The sequence below is a fragment of the Falco punctatus genome, assembly GCF_963210335.1.
Source record: "Falco punctatus genome assembly, chromosome: 6".
Classification (NCBI taxonomy): Eukaryota; Metazoa; Chordata; class Aves; order Falconiformes; family Falconidae; genus Falco; species Falco punctatus.
In genome coordinates this window covers 24,510,216-24,528,975 of record NC_137585.1, presented here as the reverse complement: position 1 = coordinate 24,528,975, position 18,760 = coordinate 24,510,216, and the positions used below count along the sequence as shown (strand labels likewise).

Sequence of the window (18,760 nt, the reverse complement as noted above, 5' to 3'; positions counted from 1 at the left end):
TGGATCCTGAACATGGTGTGAAGGGATAGGAGGAAAATAAAGACAAAAAGAAACTACCTATTGCACATAAAGAGTATTTACTTGGTAGTTATTTCACATCTTTTATTTTAGTCATCCTTGCTGGATCTGAAGGAACATGCTTCATCCTTAGCTTCATCAGGACTGAAGAAAGATTCAAGACTCAAGACACTGGAAATTGCATTGGAACAGAAAAAGGAAGAATGTTTGAAGATGGAAACTCAATTGAAGAAGGTAATCTGATTTCATATTTATACATGTGGTGTAAACATTCAGTGTTAGACAAATTAGCCATGTCTACACAGAAAACGTTGGGTCTTAAGTTCGAATTCTGTGAATTGCTTTTCAGCAAGCACTCTGAAATTGTTTCCATGCAAACCATATTACAAGCTAAGCCCATGAGAAAATAACTTTCAGACACTGGTGCTAATTTTGGACTTAATTTACATGTAATAACAGTGCTGTTGAATTTTCTTTTTTTAATAGGTACTAGGAATTAAAGATTTAGTCTGCCTCGGTACAGTTCATAGCAGTAATTGTGCCCTTAAACTGGTGTAACAGCTAAAAAATTAATGTCTAAACATTTCAAGTATCAATTATCAATGCTTTGTAGGTGTTAATGTGATAAATTCAGTTGCATAATTAGCTCGGCCCATAGGAATGCATAAAAAAAAATTTAAAGAATATATCACTAGTGAAGTGTGCGATCATTTGTTTTAATCTCATTGCCAGTCACAGCTGATACATTGGTAGGAGTTTACTGTTCAGAAGAATAATATTCTATTACAAGCAAGCTAATTAATTTGAACAGAATCTTTGGGTTATGTTTGCATTTCAAGCATTCTTTATTTTAGCTGTGAGTAGCATACATACTGCACTGTTTAAAGGAGCATTGATTAGCTTTTAAAAGAGCTGGTGATGAAGAAGTGCAAAACACTAACTGAAATAGTGATAACACTTCTGTTTATAAAATTAGAACAAGACGAAAGGCAGCCCATTTTTTTAAAGAAATTTAAGTCTTGGATTATGGAGTTCTAGCTGTTTTTTCACATCTGTCCAGGAAAAGGAGGAGTGCCCATGCTGTAGTTTGCAACTCCATCATAGTTCCTCAACTAAATGTGAGATCAAATTTTGAGTCATCAGTTAAGACCTGTTTAGGATTTCTGTCGTGTGGGTGCAAGGTGGATGTTAATGCACCGGAGAACTCTTGCGTAAGTGAAACCTCATATTGCATATGTAGACATGTTTGCCCTTCTTTTTAACTCTGTTACACAAAATAAAGAGTTCTGTTATTCAGCATCAACAAAGCACAATAGCAAGGAAAGATAGTTGTGCACATTTATTTGGTCTCACAGGCAGATTTCAGTGTGTCGTACAGTGGGTGAGTATTTCAGAAGGCCTGAAGGACCCTTTCGTTTGAATTCTCTGTCATGAACTACAGTTTCACCCTTTGTTCAGTGTGTTGCTGGTAATGAGGAATATATTGTAGCTGAGATTTGCCAGAGGTTGTTGCAGCAATTGGATGATAGTTACAAGTTTGTAGGTAGACAGCTGCACTGGAGAGCAGTGCTACAATTACCTCAAGGAAAAAAAACCAAGGAACTAACTGGGAGAGCACAGAAAAAATAGTTCAGTTATGAAAAACCAGTTGTGGAAATTCAATTAATTAGGGAATGTGTCTGTATATTTAGCATTTGTAAATGTACTGCTTTTCACTGCTTCTCCTGAGATTGCTTTCCTCACTATCAGTGAGCATATCAGTAGTAGAAGCAGGTGTGGAGGGTGACCAAAATCTAGTGAAGCACTGCTAGCTAAAAGGTGAACGTGCAGTTAATTTGCACTGTGATGACAACTCTTCATTATAAATCCTTTAGGCCTACATCTGCTCATTCCATTTTAGAGAGAATGGTGCTTAAAAGCTGGTATCCAGGAAAATTACATAAGGACACTGAACCAGTTTATAAGACCATATATTTTTATAATCTAATCTGGTTTTTTTCAGGAAATTGTTTAAGAGGGTGATTGATCACGTTCTCCTGTGATCCTTTTCCTGATGGGTAAAATGGAACAATAGCTCAAATGTAATGAGCACTGTTAATTGTACAGGACAGCTATGGGACAAATAACTATTCTTAATTTGGTTCTGAGAAAAATAATGAATATTGTATGTTAAATACAAATAGATTTACATCTTCCCATACAAAGAAGCTACCTAAATCATTCAGTCAAGATGGTCTCAGTTCTACAAGCAAGGAAAATTGATAGTCTGTCATTACGTATGTGCACTAGAAAGCCCTTCCATAATACTGTTGATATCTGCTCCTGTGCTTCAGGCATTACCGCTTTCTGGGGTATTTGGACGTTTGTTTCCTGTGCAGAGACCCTAAAGTACTCTCAAGGCCTACTGAGACAAAATCATCAATATCTTGTTCCTTTTTTAAATACTGTGTCATGCCGGGCTACTGCATTCTTCTTATTCAAGGGAAAATTCAAATTAAATGGAAAGATATTTTTGGGTGATAAGAAGTCGGTCCACAGTGGCTTTTTGTAAAGGAATCAATTGAAGCTCTAGGACCAAGGTAGGCTTTCATGTAATTAACTGTGCATTTGCTTTCCTCAAGCTGTACGGAAGAGCCTACTCCTATCACTGATCTTACTTGCTTTCTAGAGTCAAGTCACAATTACTCTTAGATACTCCAGAAAATGCAGTTAGCAATGACTTGAATGTTTTACACTTACGAGTAAGTTTAGATATTTCTTTAATAACCTTTTTTTCTAGCTGCTTTTAATTAGCCACTTTTTTTTTGTTGCTTGCAGAGAAGTAGAAAATTGTGTTTTTAAAATGCATTGCAGATATTTATTCAGGCAGTTTGACATTGTCAAGGTGTATTAGTTCCTTGTCATCCCTGAAACAGTTATGACAGATAATTCAGCTCCAATGTAAAGCTTCTAAAAACTCAGTTTTACACATCTGCGTTGTTAACCATTGCAAATAACCATCGCAATTATCCTTAAAACGAATGGCTACATAAGAACATTTAGTTTAGAGGTTTATTATGTTGAGTTTTATTACATCATCTTAGTGCTCTTTTGCATAAGACACATACAGGAAGGACTCTTGTGTAGCCCTTAACAGCAAATGCTTTTGCTTTTAGGCTGCTTCCCTTACAGTTTGAACAGAGATGTGTCTAACATGAATCTTATTTTCCCTGTCACTTACTTCCACGGAACAGTTTGAGCAGTTTCAGTTAATCTATTACCCTTAGAAGTTAAGAAGCTGACAGAGACTGAATTGGGCTACTGTGAAGCCATTTCATAAAAGAGATTTGGCCAGCCCTTGGAAAAAACTCTTGCTAATCTCTAAAAAGTGAGCCTTGGAGAAAACATGAACAGTGCAACTTTACACTTTTTCAGTAAAAGGGATTTAACTACACTAAACTGAAATATTATTAACCAAGTGGAGTGCAGGGGTGCTGAAAAGTTGCTGGTATTGTTTTTCTTTCCATGTAAGCAGTATCCAGTTTCTGACTCAAGGTGTTCACTTCTCATTGTTATTATACCTCTTCTTGCTAATGACTATTTTATATTGATGCCTGTTCTAGTGAATAAAACTGCAGGGTTTTTCGTATTTGGGATATTTTTTTTTAATAACAATACCATTACACAGATCTGTGTGCTTAATATTCTAATTCTGTGCTCAATTGTGAGCCCGCTGCCAGCAGGAGATAGTATGGGAGATTCTGAATACTGAAAGCAAGCCATAAATCCCTGTTGAGTTTACATTTTCTAGTGTCCTGCCGCAAATAGTCTCCTTTTTTGCTGAGATGGAATCATTAGAGAGAAATCACACAGAGGAGGTGTCTCCCTGTTCTTCTGTGAAGTGGTTTTATGCTGTGTGGCTGGTGGTTTTTTCCTTAGGAAACTCATTTTTCCAACATCTATTTTAATGTAATAGTTTTACAGTGAAAAAGTTTTCGTCTAGTTTTGGGGTTTTTTCAGGATGCTCTTTTCCTAGCCTTTTCTGTCTTATGTTTCCGAGCCAGTATGCTTTGTTTCCTTTTGTTTTTCTAATGTGGGAGTGACCAACTCATATTAGAATTTGTTCCAGCAAAGATGAGCAGATTTTTGTCTGTCTTCATTTCCAGTGCATAGTTTTTCTCCCTGTAGATATTTTCCTTATTTGAAAGAGATCAGGTTTAGAGCAAAGAAAGAGTCCAAACCCATATGTTAACAAAGTTCCCCTTGGTGAGTTCTAGGAACTTTTCATCAGAGAATGTTAGCAGTGATTCCCTGCCAGGAAAATACCTCTAGATTCAACAGGCTCACTCAGAGGATGGTTGGGTTTTTTTCGGCTGTGGTGTTCTTTCTTCAAGTTCAGGAGGATAGTGTCTTTCAAAAGACAGGGAAAAAAGACTGAATGAAGTGTTAACCCAAATTCTGTGTTTCTCAAGATTTAGCTTGGCTAGTCTAATACAGGCTCTGGTGCTTTTTATTTTTGTGATCATGAATTTCCTGTCACAACTGAAAATTACTGATTATATTGATATATAAGATAGAAATACTATTTTTTGTTCTCAGCCGATGATTTTCAACGAAGGGACGATAAATGGTGTACTCAGTGTAGCAAGTTGGAAAGAAAAAAGCTACCAGGGAAAAAAGGATGTCCTGTGAAAGTAAAAAGCCAGCAACTATGTTCAGCGTTCAAGTGGTGTCAGTTACAGAATTAGTTTTCTAAACCGTATAGCTGTCTTGGAACTGATATAAGTGAATGACTAGAAATTAATGTCTTTCTCAACCTGTACAACTCATCTGTAAACCCAAACACAAGATTAGGTTGAGTATTTGAGGATGGGACAAAACTGGTAAACTGAGAAATCAAGATCAAGTTTGGAATGTGCACAAGGGTAACTCCATGTTTCTTATGTTTCAAAAGCTGGTTAGTAGCACATGCTAAAACCACAAATTAAGATTCTGTTGTCTTAGTAAATTAATGTTGCAGCTGTTGTTTTAAATTCTTTTCTTGTTGCATCTTTTCTTTTTCTCTTTCACACTGTTCCTATCCCCAATTTTCCCCATTTTTTCCTATTTTCTTTCTCCCTTTAGCACTCTGAAGTTTTATTGACTCATCCATCCAAGCCAGTAAGTTCCCTGGCACATCAGAGGCTATTGCCAACTCCATTTAATTTTCTGTGTTGCATGTGTATTCACCTGTGCTTTTATGTTTGGGCCAACAGAGTATATTGGTGAGTTACTTTAGTAGTGGATATGGATAGTATGGATACAAGCAAAATGCTATGTGTGGTACGTCTGGCTAGTCCTGCTCAAAAAAGCCTTCTAAGCTGCTTTTACTTTTTGGCTGTGTTGGTCTAACTTCATTTTTGTTTGGACAGCTTAATATTGTGCCAATGTTTTGTTTCCCTTTCCTGCAGTTGCTTGAAGTGTCCTGTAGCTTTTCTTTTGTCTCCATTGTCTATGCGTTTTCAGGGCAAGAATGTAGAATTTCCATGCAAATCAAGCATCTTGCATGAAAGTATTCTGTAACACCATGTACATGAATTAGAAATAATAAAGTTATAGCAAGTAAAAGATTGCCTAAAAACGTGTGTAACCATGAAGCTCACTGGTACTGTATCAGTTTAATTTTGGATCCTATTACCAACCTTCTGTTTGATGTCAGAGCACTCCTTTTAGGGAGTGTTTGTATAATAATATCTTGACACCGAAAATTATATAACCCAAGGTGATTTTCATGAGACATTTCTTTTGTGACTGTGTGCATAAAAAAAAAGTGTTACGAAACTTTCAGAGGCTGATGTCTGTGTTACTCTTGACAATGTTCAGGGTAAATGTAGCTGTCTATCCTGACTATCATTGTCTGAAAGTCAGAGAATTGCTGGTGCTTTTAATAGTTCGGGTTTTGTGAGAGGCCATATTAGGAATCATTTTAATACAACAGATAATACAATGCATTGATGGAACTAGTTTTGGGAAAATATTTATGGTATGTAATACGGAAAAGTACTTTGTTAAGACTATCAGAAGTAACAATGAATAGTCAACTAGGGCATAAAAAACTCCTACACTGCCTTTTGAATACTTATTATGTGTAAAAACAGTCATTAATAAATATTCTAAGGTATTTGGTGCACAAAGACTAGGAAAAAACCCCCATAATTTTATTTATTAGTGAACGTGACATTTGAAGGATTTCATTATTTACTGTTTCACAGCAAAAAATACTTCTTCCAAAAAGGTTTTGTTTGTTCAGGTATGAAAAGCAGATTCAAGACTTTTTTTGGTAAATTTATACATTCCTCCACTTTAAAATAATCTGCCAGCCTCCTAACCTGTAGATTACACAGGTACAGTCTACTACTAAACTTGTTTAATGCATCCTATAAAGTATATTCTTTATCAATTGTTTATGGTTTTGAGAAACTTTTTAAATCTTTTAGCAGACTTTTTTACGTTGTTTGATTCAGTCTGAGATTTTATTTGGATTTGTGTGTTTTTGAAAGAAGCACTCAGCCATAGCAGCTCACTGTTTTCAAGAACAAAATAGAGATACATTGGTTTCAACCTTTTTTTAACACTAGCGATTTTTTTATTAAAGGATTTTGTTCTTGTACCAGATATTTTTGATGCCCCTTTTTAAATCTTTCTAAATTAGTTAAAGGTTCAATGCATTTTGTAATGTCTGTTTGTACTTGCTCCGTAGAAGGATAGATTTAGCAATGAAATGGCCCAAAGATTTCAGCTGCACTGGTTATACCCCATCCTGAAGAGAGAGGAAGACCTCCCCATTGTCTCTCTCCATTGCCACAGCCTCTTCTAGGTCTGGTCATCTGAGCTGGTGGCAGTGACACTAAGTAGGCTAATCACCAAATGCCGTGCTAATTCCGAGAAGCTGCTTGATACAAATGCAGCAGAAGCAAGAATTGGCGTCTCGGTGTGCAGAACAAATCAGGTCAGAAAATCTGTTAGGATTGGCAGCTGAAAGCTAGCCATTGGGAGGAGAAAAAGGTAGGATTTTGCTGAGGGAATGAGTACCTTGGATTACCAGGAAAATTGTACTGAACCTGGGACTCAGGGACGACATGGTATTGGGAGGGGGTTGCGTATGAGCAGAAGACCTGGAAGTACAGGTGGGGTTGGATGGAAGTAACTGTGCAGAAAAATCCCCCAAAACCTGAACAAAAGTGGTAGGAAAAGAATGAAGAACTGGTAGATTAGTGGCATCTGCCTGGATAGGAGGAATGGAATTTATTTAAATAAAGTTGATAAAAGGTTGAGGAAATAAGATAAAAGTACAAAAGGATTGTAATTGGTGCAAATAGGCAGGAGAATTTGTGTCCAGGAGAGCGTATTCTCTAATAAATCTTTAATAGCATACAAAATTTCTGAGAATCTCTGAAGCCAGAAAATACAAAATGTGGGAACAAACTGTGTGTTTTATTCCCCAGTTATATATAGCCAACATCCAGGATAAGGTACAAGAGGCTGTGTGGTGGCTTTTAAAGTTCTATTCCTGTTGATGGTTCATGACAATGTCAGCATCATCTTATGCAATGGGAAGTTGGAGGCTTTTTCTCCCTGATTTTCTTATACCTAAAAAATTAAAGTTACCTACTCTACCCCTCCCAGAAAACTTGTTAAGGTACCATTCATTTTGAAAAATGAAATATCCAAAAGCTAGGAAGTGGCCAATGCAACGTTGTGGGGCCTTTCTCATTTTTCATTGTGAGGTAGTTGTTATAACATTTTATAATTAAATTACTGTATCCAGACTCTTGCTGTCTTCAATACTGTGTGACAAATACTCCCAAGAATGAGCCAGAGATATATAAGGAAGATGATAATCATGTAGAGAAATTAGATGATAGAATACTTTTTTTTAATAGTAGGAAAGCGTTGAGTGAATAAGGCAGGATATTTTTGCACCTCAGTTTTTCATCTACACAACAGGTACAATAATGCATCCTCATTTCCCACTAGTGGTGTTATGAAGTGATTAGTTACTATTTTCCAAGTAATAGCCTGCAGTCACGATTAGCATGGTAGAAAGAAAAATGGAAAAAAAATAATTTGCAAGTGTCATTTTGCAATTTAAAGTAAACAAGGCATAGAGCCATACACTGAATATCAAAAAAAAAAAAAAAAAAAAAAAAGTACGGAATATGGGAGGATCATTACTTGAAAAAAAAGTACTGAATATGGGAGGATCATTACCTGAGTGAATCCCTTCTGCTCACTGAATGAAGCTCTGTTTCTGTAAAATAGTAGCCTGCGGTCAGGTGAGTAAAGCCTGGTTCAGAGGAGGCATGGGTAAGGGGGATGAAGTACGCTCACAGAGACAGCCGTCACCTGGGCATTTCCCTCCGTCTTTGTACACTTTTTGTGTTGGTGTAAATACCACAGAGAGCAAATTGTTAATGTTTAATAACAACTATGGGAACTTGTATCTTTCTGAAGAGATTGCTTTTTTCAGTAATGGGGTGTCTCACAGCATCTTCCTCTTAATAAAACATTCAGCCTTCTTTATGGAATTATTCCAACCAAATACTTGCTTATTCAGTGTTAAAAATTTACAGTCACATTAACAGAGACCAACCATTTAAAAGATTTTGTCAGTAATAAGGTAACAAACAAACCTTTGTGACAGACCAGAGTTTTCTGGTACATAGGATGTCAGTGAATTCACTGAGCTTTTTACTTCCAGTACAGCCTTTTTGAAAGCTGTGTTACATTACATGGTGTTTAGAGCATTAGAACTAAAGGAGGAGCAAGTCTGGATGTTTTTCAAATTAAAATTTTGTTGAAACTAATAAAGACATGATAGAAGGCAGCACACTTGTTTTGTCAGCTGAATTGCTGCCTTCTTGATAGGAAAAATAAAGAAAATGGTTCTGTGTGTGTATTTTGCAATAAATAGTCATAATATATTTTTGTATTTGTGTTTGCATTTACTATTTTTAGGAGACGTGAGGCACACTTGGAGGTAGGAGGGTGGATTAAAATGGGATTTCGGATTCTTGGGAACTTTTACTTTGTGGTCAAAAGTTCTTGGCAATGTTTGTATGTGAAATGTTAAACTGAATTTACTGTCTCGATTCATAGGTAAAAGTAGAAAGTGTTTGCTGTGAATTATTTGCTGTTTGGTTTAGTTAATCTTTCAGTAATATTTGTTTGAAATCTTAGTCATGATGTTTGGAATTTTTATTTAAATTTTAGAACTTTTAAATTAGATATGTGCTATTGTTTTCTTCCCTGTCTCTGGCACACTTTAAGCTATGTAAGATTGCAACCTTTTGGGGGATGAGAAATATTAACCTAGAAAATTCTTTTTAACGTGTTTTGTCTTCCTCTCCTCCCCATCTGTAAATAGTCATTATTTCTGTGACACATCAGTCATCTTTGTTTTAGTTGAAGAAGTTGGCTTTGTCAGCTGATATTCTGTGGAAGCAATAGAAGTTATAACACATTTATTTGAGGAACAATCACTCTTTCTTTTATTCTTCAGTTACCTGAAGCACTCACCCCATCACTTACTACATTCCATATGGGAAATGATGGCTAAGAGCAGAAAAGCAGAAGGCTGTTAAACCACTTCTTAGTTTATAGTCCCTCTTAAGAACTTTGAGAGCATATCCAGAGTAGTAAGCTTGAAGTATTCTTAGTCCTGAACCACTTAGATTTTTAATTATAATTCACACTGGCAATAATAATGATAGTGATCAGGTGAGCTTTGCTAATAAAAACATAGCTTAAGAAGGTGCTGCTTTCTGGCTAAAGTATGACAGTGTTTCTTGGGCAGATCAATGCAGAATCAGACATGCAAGTTCCGTTGTGCTCTTGAAAGTAGCTTAAATTCACCTGTTTGACTCCACACTGGAACAGACATGGAGAGCTAATGACAGGGTCAGTAGTAACAGTTAAGAGGTTTAAAATAGCCTGGGATCAGGTAAACTCAGCAGCCTGTATAGACTTACCTTTTCTTATTTCTCCTTTGTCAGAGGAGAAAGTGCAGTCTTCCCTTCACCCCAAGCAAACTGCTCTTTCAGTTTGTTTAATTTTTCTCATACTTTTGTACATTTTCACATTTGTTTTCTAACTATATTAAGAGGTTGCAGATTTAGGGATACTGTCTCAAACAGAGCTGGAAGTTGAATCTATCAAAATGCACTTCTTAATGTGTCTTAATACAGCACAAACTGTCTTAATGCATTTGTCTAAATATATGTTGATTCTGTTTTGAAAATGAAAATACTGCCTTATTTTGGAATGTTGTACACCTTTGGTGGGAGGGGGAAGTTGTACGTGGTTTTTTTACTGTGAATATAGGAATTCATTATTTGTGTTTAACTTTCTTTTCGGTTAAAAAAAAATACTGCTGAATTATTTTGCACAATGTTGCATTAGGAAGGTAGCCAATTTCATCTGTTCCAGATCTTGATGTGAGTTTGAGTTTGTGGGAAACCTCTAAATGCATTGGTTTTCTCTCCTACACAGTAAATGAATCCAGTAGGATTTTAGATATGGTCATGCAACACTTACTTGGTACATAACCCACAAAAAGGACCAAAGTCACTCAGTCAGTAACTCACAGCTCAGGAAGTGGTCTCCAGCTTACACCATATCACGTAACATTCTCTTTGTGTTAGGTGAAAGTATCCATACTTATGTGCATTATGTACAAATAACATGTGTTATGTGTCTTAACTAATAATTTATGTCATGTAAATAGCCCTTTAGTTCTATAAGAACCAGACACGCTGACTTGCTGGCTAATTTTCTGAAAAAAAATATTGATTTCCTCCTCTCAGTAGTGTCTCATGGGTTGTTGTGGAGATGCCTTTATTAGCACAGAGTAATATAAATCAGGACTGTCTGGACAGTAGAATTGCATTAGGTTTTATAACTTATTTTGAATTAGAGGGTTTAGTAATCCAGGCTAACGGCCTAGCTATGGTTTTTTTAAGCAGTTTCTTGATTATCTAGTTATGTGTTTTAGATTACTCTGAAGAGCCTGGAGGAGTATTTGTTAAACAATTTGAGATGTTGGAAACATACCTAAATCCAGCACTGAAGAATTCAGTCTCTGCGTCTGGTGATAACCAGACATAACTCTACACATAGTGTCTCTTAGGAGAATATAGGTGGCCCCCAGTAGACTTACGGATGCCCCCCAGTAGATATATAGCTGCCTCCCAAAAACAGTATTCCCGGTTCCTGCAAAACAGTATTTAGGAGGGAAGAATGAAGGTTTTGTTTGAAATTTAGATATTGTTGAAATGGAAATTAAATCAAGTATTTCAGATTTCCTGCAGGCTGGAAACCCCACTAAGGCATTTCAGGAACACCCACCAACACCCTCCTTCCAAAGCAAAGTATGTTCCCTGATGCTTGCAGCTGGCTGTTCATGGAACCGACACACTTGTCAGTCTCAGTGCTGCAATGTCCTCCTGGAGTCTGCATCATCTTGGTAACATGTTCATTAGATTTCCACTTGCTGTAGGGAGCCCTTTCCAAGGGTCTGTAATTGGAAGTGCTTGTGAGGCAGGAAGGAATCTGGAAGCATTGACAGCCTGAACTCCAAAAGGCTTCTTGAAGCTTCCAGGCTCACCAGGGGTGCACTTGGAACCAGGTGGGGGTTTACTTGAAAGCAACTGGCCAGTAGGGAGCCCTTTAAGTCTTCCTAAATGCATTGCTTCAGGAAATTATTCTGCTCTTCCAGGATCTATGGTTGTTGGCCACTCCTGCTGAGATCTGTCTGGGAGACCTGCAGTTTGCCAGGCATTTTGTTCTAGGATAAAATACTGTGCAGGTTTTCCAGCTTTCTGGAATTCCTGCTTTAAAAAAAAGAAGAAACCAAAACAGTTTAGCATTGACCCTCAGGCAGGAGGTGCAGGGCCAAGGCCCTGGAAGATTAAGCATTCCAGTGTTTGGGAAACCCAGATTTGTTCCAAGGTCATATACCAGTAAAGACAGGCATCAAGATGTTCTTCAGTCCCAGAATATTCTTCTCCAGGATTCTCCTGGACTTCACCAAAATGTGGCCTTGGCTTTAACAGAGCTAATTAAAAACAAGAGACTTGAAAGCAAAAATGTTGGGGTCAATGAACAGATATTTTCCTCCAGTCTTATTTTACTGAATAACTACGCAGATTTAGCCAAGTGTACTTTTGCTGTTTGGTTCTTTGGAAGCAGCAACTTCTAACCCTGAGTTTTATGCTGCTGCAGTTCTGTCCAATTACCTTTAAAAGCAAGAGAGTCCTGTACTGTTGGGTTTGGACTTACTGTGCTCTGGAGCAGAGCATTGGCAGCTTGTAAAACAACTTTCCGCAGCTGCACACGGGGAAGAAAGTCCATAGACATTTTCTGTTATATGTTTGCCTCAGAGAAGGGCCTTGATTTTGCAGGCAATCTTGGTCATCAAAATAGCTCCACCAAACTGGCTATTCACTGAAGCAAATTTGAGCAATTCGGAAAAAACTTTAATTGTTATCAAATAGCAGTTCAAGATCCAAGAGCAGAGCAGAAGGGGAGAATGGAAAGAGCCTTTAGTCTGCTTGTTTAAATTCCAGCATAAATACTGCCTTTCCTTTGTCTTTAATATGCTTGGGAACTGCTGAATGAGTTTTACTAGTAGATTAGTGATTTTTATAACAAAACAAGCCAATTAAGAAAAAAAAAAAAACCAAAACCCAATTTTGTTGAGGTCATTTAATCCTCAGTCCTCTGATGCTTTTTGTTCCCATAGCCTGATTTTGAAAAATTGCATTTCCTAGATAGCTAGGCAAAGATAATTTCAGTAGGTAGCCATAATCATACTAGTCCTAGTCTATACGGCTCAGGTACCTAGCAAGGGTTTCAGTATATCTGCACCATCTGTGCAAATCTGACATTTTGCATACTGGTGTAGTTATGGAAAGCTATTAACCTTTGATTTGTTTTTCTAGATTATCTAAGCTAAAAATACCTCAGATAATTAATTCTGCAGTCATATCACTGTATTATGAAGTGTGTACCCACTCATCCTTACTTTTCTTTTTCTTTCCTTTCAAAGAATTTAAACTTTTTTCATATTTTTACTACTGCCTTCTGTTGATTCTGTTTCAGATCAAAAAATCACTTACATTTTTTTTTAGACTGAATTAAACAAATCTGTTTCTGGATTTTTCTTTTCCTAGAAAGTATTTCCTCATACTTAAAAGTAGTCTATGCACTGTATATTTATTTCTGTGTAATAATTAATCTTGCTGTTTTGAAATACATTTTGCAGTCGTCACAGTATCTGTAAAATGCCTATGTGTGAATGAAGTGTTTTTTCTTGAACCTTTTTCTTACAGGCTCATGAGGCAACCCTGGAGGCTAGGGCTAGCCCAGAACTGAGTGATCGTATGCAGCAATTGGAAAGGGAGGTAACACGGTATCGGGAAGAATCTAGCAAGGCTCAAGCTGAAGTGGATCGTCTTCTGGAAATCTTGAAAGAGATGGAAAATGAGAAGAATGATAAAGATAAGAAGATAGCAGAACTGGAAAGGTGAGAATGGTATAAAGTTACTGGAGGAGCAAAAGAGTTATGAAAGTTAGAGGTAACAGTCCATTTTTCTTAAAAGCTTTAGAGTGTCTATTTTGGGAAAGTCTCTTAGAGTTTTTCTGCTTTCAGTCCTTTATTTGGTAGATTGTAAAAGATGTCTGTCTCCTGGCTGCTCAAAAATAGGGCTGACAGAGTTAGAAGGGTAGGTAGAGCTGTAAGGGAATGGAGATGGTAGGAAAAGTTGCCGACACTGTGGTGTGTTTGGAGAACAATTTGTTCTTTTCATTTAATAAATTCCTCAGGCATGGCTCTCCAAAAAACAATTAAGGAAAATTACTTTTAAGAGCTTGTGATACTAGTTACTTAGGTTCTTCTGACAAGTGGCATTGAAACTCTTTGTACTGTAGGGACATGAGTAAACTTTGGCTCATGTGAAGCCAAATGAACAGATTTGCTTTTGTATAAACAAAATGTGATTCAGTGCTTTTCAGTATTTCCCATGTTTGTGTTGGAGCCAAGGTGCCCAGATATTTTTTCTAGACTTTAATACCCCAAACAAAAATTATAATTTATTATTATTCCATGACATTTGTATCACAATGACAAACAGATCTTGAGAAAGACCTCAAACAGAATCTGGTTTCTGTCATTTTCGCACTTTAACAAGAGGGTGGGTGAGGCCAAAAGGAGTTTCTAGGCAGTAACACCTGTTTGGGGTTTTTTTTGTTTACTGTTAACAATAAAGAATCACTAACATGGAACAGCAAAATGGAAATTTGATTATTCCCATTTGTCTTGTGCCAGAATAGTCTTTCTGATTTCTGTCTTATTTAACTTCTCTGCATTTACTGTCTTCTAGTGTCAGGAAGATTAGGGCACCTGAGTAGACAGCATTTCAGGTTCTGCATGATGGCAGTGGTTATCGTTCATTCGCTTGATGGTAGTCAAATTATGAGTCCCTCTGATTTGAAAAACTTTTTTCTAAGAAGTCCGTTCTTGTTTTCTTGAAATGATAGAGCTCTGAAACAGTCCAACTTGTCAGCTGGGTTTCTTCTCTCTTTGTGATTGTAAACAGCATCCTGTTATTTTTCTTTTAAGTTGTTGTCTTCTTTAACTAGAATTATCTATACTTGTGGTGTAAGCTTGAACACTCAAAAGTGATGATATGTCCTTTTAAACTGTCTTCCCTTTTTTCTAAGTGATACAACTCAGCCCATTGATACATGATGTATTCAGCAGAACATTTAGGCAATAGGTTGATAGAGTTAGGTGCGCTAGGAATAGATGTGAAAAAGCTAGATAGCAGTTAGAAGTCATATTTGTCTGTGTGATTTTTTTCAGCCCTTAGAGGTGCCCATCTCAGGCATGAGTTCAGCATGTCATCATCTTAAGGCAAACAGGTTGACTAAGGATCAGGCTGTAAGCAACAAGCTTCTATTAGAAGCAAGGTAGGGGGAAGAAATATGTTCATAGTGCCTTAATTTTTTTCATGTGCATAAGTAATTACTGTTCAGGAAAATAAGTCAGAAATATTCATCATTCCTCAGCTTGATTCCTAGAGGAGATTGGAATATCAGGAGGAGAATTTTCTTATGCACGCTCTTAATGCAAGTCAGGGTTTTTTTATTACATCAGCATTCAAACTCTAATCAAGATTGGGACTTGCACTGTCAATCAACATATACAAGTGTCCCATAATCAAAGGAGTTTATAGTCTACAAAGCAAGACTAATAAAAAGGAGAAATGGAGATGGTCCTCCTTCTCTTTTATAGATAAAAGCATTGGCACCCAATCTTCAAAGAGTTAGAAAGGAACTTTTTCTTTGAAAAGATACTGTTCTAGAGATCTGCAAAGGAGTTATTGTTTTTCTTGTTACAGTGGTAGTTTCTCGCTTTTTCAGTCACAGACCAAACTCTTACTGTACCAATGAAAGCATAAAAGCCTCAAATAACTGGACATCATTCTGTAACAATTTGGTGAATACTTTGACTATTCAGCGTTATCCATTCCTTCTTACCACCTGATCTTTGCTCTTATAAAAAATTAGTGATCCTCTTCTCTTTTTAAGCTGTCACCTTTTCTGCCAGTACTGAGATAGCATAGAATATGTCATCCTTTACTTCTAGTAATTAGAATAGGTGTTTCAGCTATGTCAAAGAAAAGACAGCTTTTTTTTTATTATGTGATTGCCAGCAACTGTGTAAATCGCAGGGGGAAAAATAAGAATATTCATATTCTCTAACTACTGTAAGTGGTAATGGAAAAGGTCTTCAAGATGTAGAGACATAAGGTGCATACTGTTAGTGTGGTGAATTAGCAGAGTATCAACACCTGAAATTATGATTTTTCAGGTGGAACTGAAATATAATCACAGTGCTGGAGAAAAAGACACAAAGTTTCAGATACTTTCTAGTGAGGTTTTGACTAGTCATTCTCTTTTTCTAAATAATTTTTGAAATTTGGCCTTAGTTTTCAACTGCTCCCCCAAACCCCTGTTCTCCAGAAACTTGCTTCCTCCTTGTGAGAATTTACAGAAAGCAGAAATTTTAACATGGCTATTAAATGTATAGGTTGGTCCTGGTTTTATCTGCTACACCTGTTTGTAAAGTATTCTTTCATGGCTGAACTAATATATCAAAACATGTTACATGGATGTTTTGGAGCCTGAGTCTTGTTTCCTGAAAAGAATAGATAATTTTACCATGGAAAAGCCGCTCCTAAACTGTGGCCCATGCAGAGCAAGCTAGAAATTGTCTTTACTTCTAGTGCTTCTACAGCTGTTCAAACTCTGCTGTACTTGAAGAACCGTAGTGTTTGCAGAAGCATTTGTCAGCAAGCAAGAAAGTGAATATTGCTCTGCCTATCAGGAAATCAACGTAGAGCAAGATGAGAAGAAAAAAGTCATATTCAGGGAATAACTGTACTAAAACCCTATGATTTTTCAAGAGAGAGAGTCTCTCCTTGGAGTTTTCCCTTATGCTGGTTATATGTGACAGCTAGACCATACCTCATCAGGAGAAGAGAAATAGTAACGCTGTTTCATCTATAGAACAGATGAGTCACCTGTTAGGGAGGTATGTATAGGGGAATAGAGAAGGAGAAAAGGTAGGAGGAGAGGAAGATGAAAAGCAGAAAACTGTTCTCTTAAACCTTTTCAATGATGGCAAAGCTGCCTTTAGCTCAAATTAAAGAGGGAAACACACTCTTCAGTAACTGCTGCGATTACTGGGTGGGGGGCATTTTTTTCAGCTGTGAACAGGAGGAAAGATAACAAAACCCAGTGTGTTAAATATGGTGCATGCTATGCAAAAATTCAAAAAATATTCTAGAGTCAACATGAGATGAAAATTACAAGCTCATTAATTTATATTCTCTGTGGGCAGGATTTTGCTTTTTCTTACAGGAAGGTGGGCCATAAGTCTGCGTTTCTTCTGTGGGTGAACAGCCCTATAAGTTTTGTTTCTGTCCCTGGATTGTGGCGGTGTAGAGGGTTTTGTAGCTGTCTGGTTATTCACTTTCTTTATAACTAACTGTTTGCTTTTTGTATTGCCATTCCATAATCTCCTGTCTCTCTGTAACTTTTCATTTTGTGTTTTGTTTCCTTCCTTGCTTTTCCTTTCCATTAATACTCTAACGTCCTGGCTCCACGAGTTGTTTTGTTTTGTACGTGTGGGGTTTTTTTTGACTATGCCTTTTCTCAGAAAGCACGCCTCCCGCAAATTGCACCCTCCCTACCAGGTGTCGGTCCCTGCACCACAACACGTAGGGGGGTTTGTGTGGGACTTCCTGGGAAAGTGAGTGCTCTATAAGGCTTCTGTTTCCTATGGGATGGAATGTCACTGCTGGCTGCCCGGCTGCTGCTGCTGCTGTTTGGGTCTGCTGCAATTACGCTTTTTTTCTTAGGTCAAACAGGAACTAGTTATGTCAACTACAAGCTCAAACAGTCTCTGTTCAATTCATGTCACAATGGTTATGACCACAGTCCAGAGGAGGTTTGCTGCTGTTCTCCCTGATTTAAACTAGTCAGAAGCTGTTGCTTTTTATTCTAATTATCTTGCTGTGTGTTACCTTTGATTCTAATCTCTGCTATCAATTCTGCCTGAACCAGCTAAAACTCAAGTGCTCTAAAATGTGTCATTGATAGAGATCAGCATTGACTTATTCTTGAGTTTTATTGTGATTATTATCCTGTAATAAGAAAAAGAAAAAAATAAAAAAGAACAGATAAATAATACTAACCATCTGGGACATGGCCATCACAGCCTTCAGATGAGTAGTTTACACACAGACGTATTTGTGTGCATATGTTCCGCAAATAAGAACTGACTTTGTACTGGAGAGGTGGCAGTAAATATGTACATGTATGTTGCTTCAGAAGTAAGCACAGAGTGAATATATATGAAAGTCCTGGTTCCAGTTACAGACTTGACTTCAATTTAGCATGCTCACTATATATGATAGGTAGTCCTTGTAAGGACATACCATTTTTTTCCTGAAGAAAGCTTGACTTTGATGTGGGAACAAAGGAAGACAGTACTCAGTTTTGGAATACCAGCAGTCCTTTTAAGGACAGCTGGAAATCATGATGATTTTAAGAGAGAAATTTTAGGGCGTTTTTCTAGAAAGACTTCAAGGATTCCCTTTGCAAGAAGAAACCTTCAGACTTTCTATGTGTAGCAGCTAAAAGGTACACTCCTATCTCAAATATTTCTTCTCAACAGTAAATAAAAATAAAAGATTAAAAAACATAGGGTGATCTCAAAGGAGTGCTGAAAAAATACAGGCAGTAGAAGGAAGCATCTTACTCTGTATGTCTTTAAGACAGTGGTGTGTTTGTGTAGTGGTCTGTGAAGGATGGATGCATAGAGAAATTAACTGCACATTCCATCAACTTTATGGTTTCCTAGAATAGTGTAAAGGAAACTATACTAGTAAATTATGCCCTAAGCTTACATCAACAATTTGAAGTTGAAATATGTATTTTCAAACCACTACTCATATCTTATAATAGTGGTCTTTGGTTTTCAAGTTGGTTGTTTCTGTGAAGTTTTAAATAATTTTTTTAGAGAATTTCTGAACAAGAACTACATTGGGCCATATAAGTAATTTAAAGTAAAAGGAACATTGTCAAGTTAGAGAACAAAAGGTGTTTATGAAGTCATAATCACCATTAAAGTTAACCTCTAGAGGTGGTATGACTG

At 37.0% G+C, this 18,760-nt stretch overlaps 1 protein-coding gene across 7 annotated transcripts in view; it reads left to right on the top strand.

Annotated features, from left to right (window-relative positions):
• ERC1 (ELKS/RAB6-interacting/CAST family member 1) overlaps positions 1-18,760 on the top strand; it is a 302,544-nt gene that overhangs the window by 118,829 nt on the left and 164,955 nt on the right. For all 7 annotated transcript variants that reach the window (XM_080393515.1, XM_080393513.1, XM_080393510.1 and 4 more), the window contains 2 exons: positions 112-252; positions 13,368-13,561. In XM_080393515.1, coding sequence (XP_080249641.1) covers positions 112-252; positions 13,368-13,561 — 335 coding nt within the window. The remainder of the gene's footprint in view (positions 1-111; positions 253-13,367; positions 13,562-18,760) is intronic.